This window comes from Trichechus manatus, unplaced genomic scaffold (assembly GCF_000243295.1).
Source record: "Trichechus manatus latirostris isolate Lorelei unplaced genomic scaffold, TriManLat1.0 scaffold00005, whole genome shotgun sequence".
Lineage (NCBI taxonomy): Eukaryota > Metazoa > Chordata > Mammalia > Sirenia > Trichechidae > Trichechus > Trichechus manatus.
Window position 1 is genome coordinate 4,227,974 of NW_004443941.1, and position 15,474 is coordinate 4,243,447.

At 38.1% G+C, this 15,474-nt stretch overlaps 1 protein-coding gene across 1 annotated transcript in view; it reads left to right on the forward strand.

Annotated features, from left to right (window-relative positions):
• FANCL (FA complementation group L) overlaps positions 1–15,474 on the forward strand; it is a 145,910-nt gene that overhangs the window by 72,335 nt on the left and 58,101 nt on the right. Inside the window, exons 2-3 of the mRNA XM_012556798.2 lie at positions 407–681; positions 14,257–14,315. Coding sequence (XP_012412252.2) covers positions 407–681; positions 14,257–14,315 — 334 coding nt within the window. The remainder of the gene's footprint in view (positions 1–406; positions 682–14,256; positions 14,316–15,474) is intronic.

Below are 15,474 nucleotides of genomic sequence, written 5' to 3' on the forward strand. Positions count from 1 at the left end.
CTGAGTCTCAATAGATTATGTATTACATGTATAATTTGGGTCTCTCAAACTTATCTAAGATTAAACTTGGTAAGGCACAGAAATATATTGTAAATGATATACTGAAGGTAATATAACAATGTAATATATTGTTATATATTGTAATAATTCCGTGACTGAGGGGCATACAGGAGAGACCACTAAGGGATTTCATCGTGGAAGGCGGGGGGTGGGGGGTGACTGGTTCTGGGTAGCAGAAATGCTACAACACCCTGACTGCAAAACCATCCTATACTGCAAGAAACCCCAAAGTTGTGGCAGTATTTCCATAAAGTCAAACAAAATCTTCAAAAGTGTTCTTGGGACAATCAAGGCTGGAACGCAGAGCTGTGAACTTGAACGCATTCTTTGCTCCCGCCTGCCCGAGCCCCGCCCACCCAGCCAACACTAGACCTCCACTTCCGCTTCCGCCTGCGGAGGCCGCCAGGCGTTTTCCCGCCAACGCTCGGGTTTCCGCCTCTTGGGGCTCCGGGAGGCAGCGGGACAGCGCATGTGCGGGGTCCGGTCCTGTTTCTAACTCGCCTGCGGCTCCGCGGACGCCGAGCTCTGGCGGTGATGGAAACGAGCCTGCTGCGCCAGTGCCCGTTGCTTCTGCCTCAGAACCGAGAGAAAACCGTCTATGAGGGATTCATTTCGGCTCAGGTACTATCCCGGCTCGTGCTCTCTGGCCAGGAGAGCCTCCCTCTGGCGCCGCAGCTCCGCTCGCGGAGGTCTGTGACGGGAGAGGCGCGGTCCGGGCTCGCGGGCACCGAGAAGGCCGGCGGAGCAGCTCACCCTCGAGCGGAGGTTTTAGAAGCGCTGCCCCGCGCCGCCGCACGCCTGAGCCAGGGTCGCCCGCGCCGGCGTGTGACGTAGGAGGGGGCGTGGCCCCGGGGCCACGCCCCCTGGCCGTGTCTCGTCTGGAGCTTTGCCTCAGCTTGTTGAGTGTCTGCTCCAGGGTAAAGTGGTGTTTTTTGCAGTGTTGGCCTCATTCCAGCACTCCCCCCGGCCCCGTATTAGTGGCAGTTCACAGAGGAATCATTGTCAACACTTTTGTGGTTGATATTTTTGGGGGGAGAATTTTTTTGTGATGCCACCATTTTTCACTAATGGAATGAATTCTAATCATTGTTTGTTGGCAATTTTTTTATTATTTGGAAAAATGCGGTACCAGTTGCAAGCAGCCCATATTGGTACCATGTTCCACGAAGAACATCACAAACGCGGTAAAAATTGGTACCACGGCCCAGAAAGTGCATCCCACTTTCTGCTTGTACTTGAGCCATAAAATATGTTACTCAGCTTTCCAAAAATACACGAAAATACTCACGAAATAGTAAATAGGCATTGCACTTGCTGCACATAAAATTGTTAGCAGTTTGATTTAGAGTAGGCCGTATTGGTACCATGTTCCATGAAGCACATCACACGTGGTACATATAGGTACCATGGCCCAGGAACAAAAAAACCAAACCCCTTACTGATTCCGACTCATAGCGACCCTATAGGACACAGTAGAACTGCCTCATAGGGTTTCCAGGGAGCAGCTGGTGGACTCGAACTGCTGACCCTTTTGGTTAGCCTCCGAGCTCTTAACCACTGCACCACTGGGCTCTGGTTTATCTACTAGTAACCATTAGAGGTTTAAGTTATATTCGCATTTCCTCAAGAAACGTTTTGGAGGAAAACCTCATTTTGGCTACGTGTACCTGAACACATCTAGTTGCAGTGTTTTATAGGGAATTTTCACAACTGAATTGATTACCTTTGCTGAGTGGCTTGATTACCTAGTGACTCCTCATGTGGATTTTTTTTTTTTTTTTTTTTACATGTAGTAACATAAGGAGCCCTGGTGGCACAGTGGTTAAGAGCTGGCTGCTAACGCAAAGGTCAGCAGTTTGAATCTACCAGCCGATCCTTGGAACCCTATGGGGCAGTTCTCTGTTCTATGGGGTTGCTATGAGTCGGACTCATTTTTAACACAAATACAGAGTTTTGAACTTTGCAAAGTGCTTTCCAGGTGTAGCATCTCCTTTAATCCTCAGTACTTTTAAACGGGTGGTTTTAAAAATTATTATTCCTGTTGTGATATTTGAGGAAATCAAGGCATGGGAAGGTGGAGAGGTTAAGTAAGTTGTCCACAATCACGTTAGAATATTTTAAACTCAGGCTATCTGATTTCAGTCCCAGACTTTCCCCACTGCATTGCACCAGGATACCTTAGGTTAGGATTAAATATAGACTTTTCTTCACTGACTCAACACCATCTTTCTCTCCCACCACCACACAAAATCTCTGAGGACAGGGGCAATATCCTAGGAATTACCATATGTTTTGAAGGCTTCTCAAGTCATACAATAATAATCTTTCAAAAATCCTAAGTGAATTACCAAATTTGCTTGCCAAGTGAAACTTCTACCCGCCCCTAAGTGTAAGGAGCCCTGGTGGCACAATGGATAGGTGCTCAGCTGTTAACCAAAAGGTTGATGGGTTCAAACCCACTCAGCAGCTCCACAGGAGAAGGACCTGGTTACCTGCTTCCATAAAGATCACAGCCTGGAAAACCCAATAGGGCAGTTCTGCTTTGTCACATGAATTGAGAACAACTCGAGGGCACCTACCAACGAGAATCGTAGGGTCCCTTGGTGGCGCAAGTTTGCACTGGAACCCACCCAGGAGCACCACGGAAGAAAGGCCTGAGGATCTGCTTCCATAGAGATCACAGTCAAGAGAGCCCTATGGAGCAGTTTCTGTAACACATGGGGTTGCCATGAGTTGTAATCACTTGGAGGCAACAGGTTTGGTTTTTTTTAAGAGTAGTAGAAGGTGTGAAGCTAATCAGAATGCCTTGTGATTAGAGAACAGTTTATGGACAGTGTGCTTGGCCTTCTCCATTTGTCTTCAAATTCATTGGGACCATCCCACAAAGTAGAGGTTAAAAAATGTAAAGTTAATCTTTTTTTTTTTTTAATTTCCCAGTTGAAAGTGTTGGTCTTGAATTACCCAGTTGAAAACATTGGTCACTTTCAGATGATTAGAAAAGTTGAGAAGGTATTACCAAGTTACATTTTTTTTTCGGGAGCCATGTTATACATAATTTTAGGCACTTTAAAGAAAGTGCTTTACCTCATAGGTGTCTTTTATCAAAGCCGCTTAATTTACAAAACGTGTAGCCATCAAAATTGAGGTGAAATTTCCTCACCACCCTTGCTGTAGCTACAATTCCAATTTATACTTGCCCCAAGCAACTGGTTTAAATCTTAACGACTTTATTTAATGTTGCTTTGTTTGGTAGAGCTGATTTTGTCTGATCAGATTTGGTTTATGTATGATTTCAAACTTACAGAAAATTTGCAAGAATGTGCAAAGAGGTCAAGTATACACTTTACCCATATTCACCAGTTAATACTTTGTCACATTTCATTTCTCATCCTGAATGTGTGTTTATGGGTGAGCGTATACACATTTTTTTTCCCTGAACCATTTGAGATTAAGTCTCAGAAGTATGCCTTTTCCCCTAAATGCTTCATGGTATACTGCATAAGGAAAAGGACACCTACATAGCCCCACTACCATGATCAAAATCAGGAAATTTAACAATCATCCAGTACCGCTATCTTACCTGAAATTCATTCCCAAATTTTGTTAATGGTTAAAATTACATCCTTCATAGCCTCCTCTTCTATCCAAAGCAAGATCCCACATTGTATTTAATTTTCATGTCTTTTTTTCATTTTTATAATTTTCATGTCTCTTTCATCTTTAATCTAGAACAATTTCTCAGTCTTTCAAAAACCTCTCATTTTTCAAGAGTACAGGCCAGTTATTAAGTAGAATGTCCTTCCTTTTGGGTTTGACTGATGCTTCACCATTAAATATAGGTTATGCGTTTCTGGCAGGGATACTGCAGAAAGAATGTTGAGTCTCACCTGATTAAGGAGGCCGCTACCAGATTTTTCCTCTGTAATTAAGAAGTGCTTTTTGGGAGGTACTCTGAGACATCAAACTTTTACCCCCTCTCCTTACTTTTAGCATCTGTTGACCTTTGCTTGCATCATTTATTGCTGTGATGGTTGCCAAATGATAAATTTCCAACTCTGTCATTTCTTCTATATTTATTAATATGGCATTTCATTATAAGGAGTACTTTTCCCTTTCTCATTTATTTATCCATATTAGAATGGACTCAGATTTTTTTAAAAAAATATTTAATGGATTATAACCCATTAAAAAACCAAAACCAAATCTATTGCCGTTCAGTCGATTCCGACTCACAGCAACCCTATAGGACAGAGTAGACCTGCCCCCACAGGGTTTCCAAGGCTGTAAATCTTTATGGAAGCAGACTGCCGTATCATTCTCCCACGAAGCTGCTGATGATTTCGAATCAGTGACCTTTTGGTTAGCAGCGGAGCGCTTTAAGCACTGCGTCACCAGGACTGCTATAACCCATTTCTTGTTATTTATTTTGATACTCAAATTTCCCATATTTGGCCAGTGGGAGTACATTTTTATTGATGGAACTTTTTAAGGTAATGAAGTTTGCTCTTATCTCTGCCCTAAAAGTACCCGATAGTTGCTGACACAGTGTTTTTGTCATCATTTTTTGAGAAGTAATGTAATTTCAATTTATAATGCCCCTGACACGTAGGAAATGTGATAGATGGTCTTAAAATTTTTCTGGTGGAAAGTCCTTTTTTTTTTGTTTTGTTATTAATTTCTGGTTTTATGATTAGACAGTAAAATTTCTACTCTATAGAATTTACTGATCTTTTTTTTTGGTGACTTAATATATATTCAGTTTTTTGTATATGTTCCATTTGTGGTTAAAGATAAGGTGATTCTGTATTATCAGATTATCTGTATACTCTTGAAGAAGCCCTGGTGGTGCAGTGGTTACGCGCTCAGCTGCAACCAAAAGGTCAGCTGTTTGAACTCCCGTACTGCTCCGTGGGAGAAAAATGTGGCAGTCTGCTTCCTTAGATATTACAGCCTCAGAAATCCTATGGGGCAATTCTCCTCTGTCTGATAGGGTGACTATGAGTCGAATCGACTCCATGGCAATGGGTTTACATCCACCTGAGTGAACTTTGATAGTATCATTCAAGTAATTTTTCATTTCATCCAGGTTTTTTAATGTATTAGCTTAAAGTTATTTATGATATATTCTTATTACACTTTTAATGTTTGTAGGATCTGTAATGATGCTTCCTATGCTGGTTATCTTTTGCTGCATAATTAATTACTCCAAACTTTGTTGACTTAAAACAACAAACATTTATTATCTCACATTTTCTGTGGGTTAGGAATTTCGGAGTGACTTAGTTGGGCCACTCTGGATCAGAGTCTCCCGTGAACTTGCAGTCAAGATGTTGGCCAAGACCTCAGTCATCTGAAGGCTTGATTTAAACTGGAGGATTCACCTCCAAGATTGCTCATTCACATAGCTGTTGGCTGGAGGCCTCAGTTTGTTACTGGCTCTTGACAGAAGGCCTCAGTTCCTCACCACATGGACCTCTCTGTAGAGTTGCTTGAGTGTCATCACAACATGGCAGCTAGCTTCCTATGAGTAAGTAATCCAAGAGAGAGAGCAAAGAGAAAGTCTTGCAGTACCTTTTATCCCCTACCCTCTGAAGTCACTCATCAATATGTACACTGTTTTTTTTTTGGAAAGCAAGTCTCTAAATCCAATCCGTATTCAAAAGGAGAGGAGTTAGGCATTTCCTCTTAAAGGGAGAAGTATCAAATAATTTATTGGCATCTCCTGTCCCCTTTTCTGATATTGGCAATCTGTTTTTTCTCTTTCTCTCTCTCTCTGTCATTTTTTTTTTAACCTTATGCATCTGGATAGAGTTTTATCATCTCTGTTGATCTTTTCTAAGAATACGCTTTTGGTTTCATAGATTTTTTTTAAAAAAAATTTTTCTGTTTTCTAGTTCATTGATTCTTGATATTATCTTTATTATTTCCTTTATTTTAAGTTTAATTTGTTTTTCCTTCCATAGTTTCTTCAGGTGGAAGATTAGGTCATTGATACGAGATATTTCTTCTTTGCTAATATAGATGTTTAGTGCTATAAATTTGCCTCTAAACACTGCTTTAGGTATATCCCACAAATTTTGATATGTCACATTTTCATTTCAAAATAGTTTCTAATTTTTCTTTTTCTTCGTGGCTTATTTAGAAGTGTGATTTATCATTTCTAAATATTTGGTAATTTTTCCAGATATCTTTTTGTTATTGATTTCTAATTTCATACTGGTTATAGAACACACTTTATAAGATTTGAATTCTTTCAAATTTATTTAGACTTGTTTTATGGCACAAGTATGATCTATCTTGGTAAATTTTCTCTGTACAGTTGAAAAGAATGTTATTCTGCTGCTGTTGGGTAGGTGTACTATAAATGTCATTTCGGTGAAGTTGGTTCATAATGCAGTTCAGGTTTTCTATATCCCTAACTTGTTCTATCAATTAATGAGAAAGGGATATCGAAATCTCCAACTATAATTGTTGATTTTTTTACTTTATATTTTCAGTCCTATGTTTTTTGCTTCATATATTTTGAAATTTTGTTATTATGTGCATATATATTTAGAATTTTTTTGCACTATTTATGTATTGACCCCTTTATGATTATGAAATGACCCTCATTATCCCTGGCAACAGACTTTGCTCTGAAGTCTGTACCTTCTGATATTAATGTAATGGCTCTAGCTTTCTTTCGATTAGTGTTGACATGGTTCATCTTTTTGATATTCTTTATTTTACATCTATTTATGTCTTTATATTTAAAGTGAGTTTCTTAGGGGTTTTGCTTTTTTTTAATCTGATAATCCCTGCCTTTTACTGGGGGGTATTTAGACCATTTACATTTAATATGATTATTGATATGATTGGGTTTAAATCTACTGTCTTCCTGTTGGTTTTTTATTAGTCCCATGTGTTTAAAAAAAGTCTTTTTTTCTATTTTTCTACGTTTTACATCAATTGAGTTGTTTTTTATATGATTCCATTTCATCTCCTTTGTCGACTCGTTAGCCATGCTTTTTTTAAGTAAGTGGCTGCTCTAGGCTTTATAGGTTACATCTTTGACCTATCATAGTCTACCTTAAAGCAGTAGTAGGATTCCATTTTATATGCGCTATTGGCTTATCACTTATATCTTTTACCTTTTTTTTTTTGCTCCTTTTTTTAGTGTTTGGTTTAGGGTTTACAATATGCATCTTCAGCTTACCATTATCTTCTTTTAATTTTACCATTTCACGTATAATATACGAATCTTACCACAGTACCTTTCTATTTCTCAACTCATAACCTGTATGCTATTGTTGTCATATGTTTTACTTTTACTTGTGTTATAAATCCGCCCATATACTGCTATTAATTTAGGCTTCGGTTATCTTCCTTTTTATTAATAGATGCTTTATTTTCATTGATGGACATTTGTTTACAACAGTTGTAGATTTACAAAAAAATTGAGTGTATGGTACAGAGAGTTCCCATATACCCCTCTCCCCCGCCCTACAGTTTCCTCTAGTATTAATATCTTATGTGTCTTAGTTTTCTAGTGCTGTTGTAACAGAATTACCATAAGTAGGTGACTTTAAGGAACAGAAATTTATTTTCTCACAGTTCTGGAGGCTAAAAGTCCAAATTAAGGTCTCAGCCATGTTGATTCCTTGGTTCCTTGGCTTGTAGATGATCTTTGAATGACATCTGTCTTCCTCTCTGTGTGAGTCTCTGTCTATTCTGGTCTTTTTATAACTCAGAAGTGATTAGGTTTAGGATCCACCATACACTGGTATGACTTCATTAACACAACAAAAGAAAAACCCCTACTTCCAAACAGGGTCAGGTTGACAGTTACAGGGGTTAGGATTTCAACCCATATTTTTTGGGAGACACAGTTCAATCCATAACACTATGATACATTTTTTAATGAACCAATATTGATACATTATTATTAACTAAAATCCTTACTTTATTCAGATTCTCTTAGTTTTTATTTAATGTTCTTTTTCTTTTCAAGAATTCTATCCAGGATAGTACAGTACATTTTACGTCTCCTTAGGCTCCTTCCTTTTGGCTGTAAGGGTTTCTGAGACTTTTCTTGTTTGTGATGATGGTCTTGTCTCCTTTATGAAATGATCCTCTTTATTGAGGAGTACTGGTCAGGTATATTGTAGGATGCTTCTTACTGGATTTTTTTATGTTTTTCTCATGATTAGATTGGGGTTATGAGTTTCTGGGAGGAAGATTACAGAGGTAAAATGCCATTTCATCTCATCGTATCAAGTGTACCTATTATCAACATCATTTATGACTGTTGATATTGACCTTGATCACCTGGCTCAGGTAGAATTTGTCAGGTTTCCGTACTGTACAGTTACTCCCCCCACCCCTTTCCATGCTGTACTCCTTGGAAGGACATCGCTATGTGGAGTCCACACTTAAGGAGTGGGGAATTATGCTCCCCCCTTCTTTAGGGTGGAATATTGACAGAATTCTGCAGGAGATTTGTCTCTTCTCCATTTGTTAATTTTTTCAATTGTTTATTTATGACTACATGATTTCATGGATATTCATTTTATATTTTGGGCTATTCTCCAGTATTTGTTTATTTTTTTGCTCAGATTGTTCCAGCTTTGGCACAATTATCTTTTAAAAGATATTAAAAAAAAAGTCTTTTATATTTACCAATATACTTACTGTTTCTGATGCTCCTTATTGTATATTCAGATTTATCTCTTATTTCAGTTTTTTCCTAAAGGACTTTCTTTAATATTTCTTATAGTACAGGTATGCTGTTGATGGATCCTCATATCTGTTTCATGTCTGAAAAGGTGTTTCTGTGGCCTTTTGAAAGATTTTTTTGCTGGTTATAGAATTCTTGGTTGACATTTTTTTTCTCTTATTAATTTAAAGATGTTCTTTCATTGTCTTACATTATTTCCTTTGAGAGATCTCTAACCAGGTTCTTGTCTTTGTTCATCTATATTTTTTTTCTCTGGCTGCCTCAAGATTTTTCTTTTTATCACTGTTTTTAGTTAATTTAATCATGGCGTGCCTTGGTGTCATTTTCTTCATGTTTCTCCTCTATGGGGTTTGTGGACATTCTTGGATCTGTGAGTTTATATTTTCATTAAATTTAGAAAATAATTCAGGTTTATTCCTTAAAATTCATTTTGTTCCTCTCTCTCTCTCCTCTGTGTTGGGGACTTTTAAATACATGTATATTAGGCCACTTTATGTAGTTCCACAACTCACTGATGGTCTGTGTCTTAGTCATCTAGTTCTGCTATAACAGAAATACACAAGTGGATGGTTTTAACAAAGAGAAGTTTATTTCCTCACAGTAAAGTAGACTAAAAGTCCAAATTCAGGGTGTCAGCTCCAGGGGCTTTCTCTCTCTGTCACCCTTTTCACTGATGTTCCCCCGGACTAGGGGCTTCTCCAGGCAAGGACCCTGGGTCCAAAGGACGCACTCTGCTCCTGGCACTGCTTTTTTTGGTGGTATGAGGTCCCCCAACTCTCTGCTTGCTTCCCTTTCATCCCTTGAAAGATAGAAGGTAGTGCAGGCCACACCCCAGGGAAACTCCCTTTACATTGGATCAGGGATGTGACCTTAGTACAATCCCACCCTAATCCTCTTTAACATAAAATTACAATCACAAAAAGGAGAACAACTACACAACACTGGGAATCATGGCCCAGCCAAACTGATACTTTTTTGGGGGGACATAATTCAATCCATGACAGTCTTTTTTTTCTCATTTTTTTCCTCTCTGTGTTTTATTTTGGGTATGTTCGGTTGCTATGTATTCAGGTATGCTAATACCATCTTTTGCAGGGTATAATCTGCTGTTGGAGTCCCTGGTGCTCAACCATTTTTACCCAGAGAGGCACTTTGGAAGAAAGGCCTGGCAGTCTGTTTCTGAAAGGTCATAGTCATTTAAAACCCTATGTGCTGTTCTACTCTGAAGCACATCAGGGCACCATGAGTCAGAATTAACTCAACAGCAACTGTTTTGCTTGTTTTAAATCTGCTGTTAATACCATCTAGAATATTTTTCATTTCAGCATTGTATTTTCCATGTCTTTGATTTGGATCTTTCTTTATATCTTTTATTTCTCTAACATGCTTATGATTTCCTGTATTTTCTTGAGCACATGAAATATAGTTATAAATAATTAGCTTTTTCCATCGTCTGTGCTGTTCTTGTGTCCATTTCTCTTGATTGATTTTTCTCCCCATTATGGGTCTTATTTCCGTTTCTCTTTGCATATGTGGTGTTTTTTGATTGATCGCCAGATGTTGTGGATTCTGCCTTTTTGGGTGCTAGGTATTTCTTTATCTTCTTAAATATTCTTGAGATTTGTTCTGAGTTGCATTTAAATTATTTGGAAACAGTTTGAGCTTTTCAAGGCTTGTTTTTAAACTTTGTTAGAACTAGAGTAAGCTTTAGTTCAGGGCTTATTTTGTTCTACCACTGGGACAATGCCATTCTGGGACTTTATTTGATGGCTCTTATATTAAAAAGTTTTTCCACTCCTCTGGTTGGAACTTGAACTGTACCCACCCCTGTGTGAGTTCCCAGATGGTTTTGTGTACTTTATTCTTATGATTCTTTTCCCAGCTTTTAGTGGTTTCTTAAAAATACAAACAAATAAAAAAGTTGCTGTCGAGTAGATTTTGACTCATGGCAACCCCATGTGTGCAGAGTAGAACTGGGCTCCATAGGGTTTTCAAGGCTGTGACCTTTTGGAAGCAGGTCACCGGCCTTTCTTCTGAGGTGCCTCTGGGTGGGTTTGAACCTCCAAGTTTTTGGTCAGTAGTCAAGTGCTTAACCATTTGCACCACCCAGAGACTCCTGGTTTCTTCACAGGTATGCACTAATTGGTACTTAGCTGAAGATTCTTTGTGAGGAAACTCCTTAAGTTTTCTGGAACTCTCTTCCTGTGTACAACTCTGTCCTCTTCATACTCTGTCTTGTGAATTCTACATGTTTTGGCCTCCTTCTATTCTTACCTCTGTCTTCTCAACTTAGGGAGAATGCCAGGCTCTGTTTGTGTTCCCATCTCTGACCTGTTGTTGGAAATTCTCCAGGAAGGAAGACTGGACAATTACACAGCTTTTCCCATTTGTTTCCCTTCTTTCAAGGATTGCTGTCAGGTACTGCCTATTGCTCAGGGTCTGAAAATCATTATTTCATCTATTGGGTCCAGTTTTCTAGTTGTTTAAGGCAAGAGAGCAAATCCTGTCCCTGTTACTCCATCATAGCTAGAAGTAGATGTTCCGCTTCAGTTCTTAAAAATTCTGTTCTGTTGTTGCTTTGTTTTTTATGCTGCTTCGGCGCACCTGGTGCCAGTCTTATTCTGTTGCCCATATAAATTATTGGTCTTTTTCCCTAGAGGATCTGGCTTTTTCCCTTTTTTTTAGTTTGTTTACTAAGATGTATCTCAGAGTAGATCATCAAAAGTCGATTTTCTCATGTGTCCAGTTAATCCCTTTTAGTATGTGTACTTCCAGAAAGTGTTCGTGGATTATAAATATTTATTATTTTTTACTATCTTGTTTTTCTTTTTTAGGGGTTCCAATTATATGTATGTTGGGTTTTCTCTGCCTGTGTTCTATTTCAACCACTTTTCTATGACCATCTTAAATTTTTCTCTTATTTTCTCATTTGGTAATTTTCTTGCTTTTTCTTTATCCTGTTCAATTTTTTTAGTTGATTGTATTCATCATTCAGTAGTAGTTAATTTAATCTTCTACTTCTAATATTATTTTACCTTTCTTTTTTCATTTTTTCCTGAGTTCAGATCAGCTCATTTCTTCATGTGTATATGTCTGTCACAATTTCTGGTATTAGTTTTTTGATTTCTGAATTTGGGTACAAATGCTCACTTAGTGATATTTAATTCAGTATTATAATTTGTTTACGCTTTGTGGTTTTTGTTGGCATAGGAGATTGTCATCACCCGAAACATTTTTATTCTCATTTTCTGCTTTCCTCCCAGAGTAGGTTTACATTGATGAAGGTGCTATCTTTGCGTTTATGAACAGTCTGGGTGTTTTAGTAGTCTATAAAATTTCTGGTTCACGAACACCCTCTTCTGTCAGTAAAGAAAAGTGCAGTTTATTTAATGGATGGTTTTCTTGGAAGTTCTGGAGGAAGGAGTTGTATATTTTTCTTTTGTGTTATGTAGGATCCTGAATTCCCCACTCTTACTTCTTTTTTCCCCTGCTACCCAGTCTCCAAACAGTGTCTCTACCTTCTTTTTACCATCTTCTACCCCTAAAGTGTTGCCTTTCCAGGACTGCGCCCTTGAATCCTGTGCTCACATTAAGTTCCCTACATGTAGTCAGTGCTCTGATCTTCATTATTATTTTTACACTTAGTTCACCCGCTTTCTCACTTCCGTGCATTTTTTTCTGGACTTCCTAGCGCTGAAATTGGCTTTATGTGGGAGCCCCAGCGTGAACTCTGCTGGAAAGCATTTTTTATTTTTCTTCCTACAGGTTATTTGAAATTTAAAGTGTTCTCTGTCTTCTCGTTTTGCTGAAGACATGGGATTTTTGTGGTTTCATTTTCTGTTATGAACCCTGGTGGCACAGTGGTTAAGAGCTTGACTGCTACCCTAAAGGTCAGCAGTTCGAACCCACCAGCCACTCCTTGGAAACCCTATGGGGCAGTTTTACTCTGTCCTGTAGGGTTGCTGTGAGTTGGAATCAACTTGACAGCAACGAGATCATGGGATTTGCTGTTAATATTGATCTATATAGATTTTTTGGAGACTGTGTGGAGAGAAGATTTAGGCAAAATTGGTACTTCTGTTCCCTATGACCTTAAAAATACGCTTCTTTAGAACTGTTAATAGTTTTCATATACTTTAGCTACAAAAAACTAATTTTGAAGCTTTTCTTGAATCAGAAAAAGATTGTGGCATATGACATGGCGTCTGACCTTTTAAAATGACTAAAATTTGCAAATAAGGGACTTTGGAATCTTACTCTTTCAGATAACAGCACAGACTTCTGCAGTAGGATAGTTTTACTGTTTTCTGTGTAAATTTTGAATTCCAGATTGTTCTTATCTATGTGTGCGATGTCTGTAAAGTTAGGTTAAAGTTACTATATAATACCTTTTAGCACTTTAATGAAATAGTGAATTATTGTTACTTGACCTTTTGAAAAGGTCAGTAGTACATTTTGTTTCATTTTTTTAAAGGACATTTAAATGTAATGAAAGTCAGAGACTAATATTACCATGAAAGTAAAGGTTATGGGGTACATTTAATTGTGTTCCTCTATTTTTGAAACTGCTTTGAGATAGACTGTGCTAAAATTCCACGTGATAATTGTTTTTTCGAGAATTTTATTACTCTTTTTCATTTTATACTGTTAGAGTAAAAGATTATATTTCTGTTTGTCTTTTTCTGCTTACCTTTGCTCAAATTTCATGTGTATTATCCTATTTAAGGTACAAAGTTTAAACTGCTTACCTATTCAGTTTCCCAAGAAATAAAACTGAACCTGTTTCTCAGAGAATAGTTCTTCTTTTCCTTGGAAAAACGTTTGATTAAAATTTAGTATGTTCAAATACATAGCTAGTAAATCTACAAATTAAAATAAATAACTTAATATGTTAGTATTTTATTTATTAAAGGTTCGCAAGTGTGGGAGATTGAAATATACTCTGATTTTTAAAAATATTGCTGTGTATTTAGATTGTGTGGCTAAATATATTACTGTTAAAATCTAGGAAGTAAATTGAAAATACGAAGCCCATAATGTATTATATGTTCTTATTTTATGTTATAATTTTTGTCTTTCATATTCAAAGCAATTTGAAAGAATTTCCTTTTTCATAAATTTATTTCATGAGAAATAACATTTCATATTTTTTATGTCTACATTAGCAATTTGTCAGTATTTCTTGTGTTTACGCGGGCGACTTTCTCTTTAAAGACAAAGGCCTCTCTTAGAAAGTGTTTTAATTTCCCAATAATTACAACGTTTCTGATGGATAGTTTTGACTTATTTTCCCTCAAATGCAATACTCTGTTGCTTGTATCTTAACAATATAAAGGTGTGGATCAAGTTGATACCTTTTAGAAAATAAGGGAAAAATAATTGCCTTTTCTATGTAAGTCCATGTTTAACTTATTTCTCTTAGCATTAGGTGAAAGATGAAACTTCCAAATCTGAGTAAACCTTCTCAATATTTTCCACAGGGAAGAGACTTCCACCTTAAAATATTGTTGCCTGAAGATTTGCAAATGAAGAATGCAAGGTGATGGGGCTGTATACGTGTATCTCTGTGGGGCTGGTAGTCAATTTGGGATGAACATATCCCAGTGACTAGGGTTTTTTTGCTTAAAATCCTTTTTGATCATTCAACCAGAAACATTTTTGATTTTTCCAAATCAGTGTGGCATATGTAAGTGATTTTCCCTTGTACGGAAATGCTTTTCAAAGGTAACACGTTAATTCTGTAGTTTTTTGTTTGATTGTTTAAAGTGGTAACCAGCAACTGTGTGTACTTCACTAACACGTACCGAACAGGAGTGTAAGGGGACAATACAAAGAGATTCGAAAACTTTGTTTCTGATATTTTTCCAGTTATTTATGTGTGTATTCAATCTGTGGAGCCCTGGTGGCGCAGTGGTTAAGAGCTCAGCTGCTAACCATATGGTCAGCAGTTCTACTCCACCAGGCACTCCTTGGAAACCCTATGGGGCAGTTCTGCTCTGTCCTGTGGGGTTGCTCTGAGTCGGAATCGACTTGATGGCAACGGGTTTACAGACACAGAGAAAGACACACACAGAGGGAGACGCCATCAGATGACACAGCAGATGCGTCTCTGGCATCTGTAAGGAACATCCAGGGTAGCCAGCAGTCAGCAGAAACCAGGAGAGAGGCCCAGAGGTAACATGGCTGAGAGCCTCATTTGGACCTTCAGCCTCCAGAACTGTGAGAAAATAAATTCCTGTGCTCTAAGGTGCCCACTTTGTGGTATTTTATTATGCCAGCCGTCAGAAACCAAGGCAGTGATAGATGAAAAGGTAGCAGGGAGACTGTTTTCAGACACATGGGGTGTGAACTGTCAAGGGGAGCCATTTAGCAGGTATTAGTGGTCTCTTGGTCTGCAGCTTAACTGTGAGATGCGTGTAGATGTATGCAGGGATGTATGTGGACGTCGGAGCAGGGACGGAATCTGGGCCCATGAAAGTGGCTAGACTTCCAGTGGGGTGAAAAGAGAAGGCCTTGAGGGCAGACTACCATTGAAAGGACTGATAAAGAGGAAGTTAGAAGAAGGCTAAGGATTGACTGAAAAAGTAAGAGGACAGTTTGGAGAATAATGTGTCTAAAGCCAAATCAAGAGAGAAGTAAGGAGGAAATCTACCACCTGTCTTTTCGTTTGTTACACTGTGGTGGCCTGAGTGCCACCA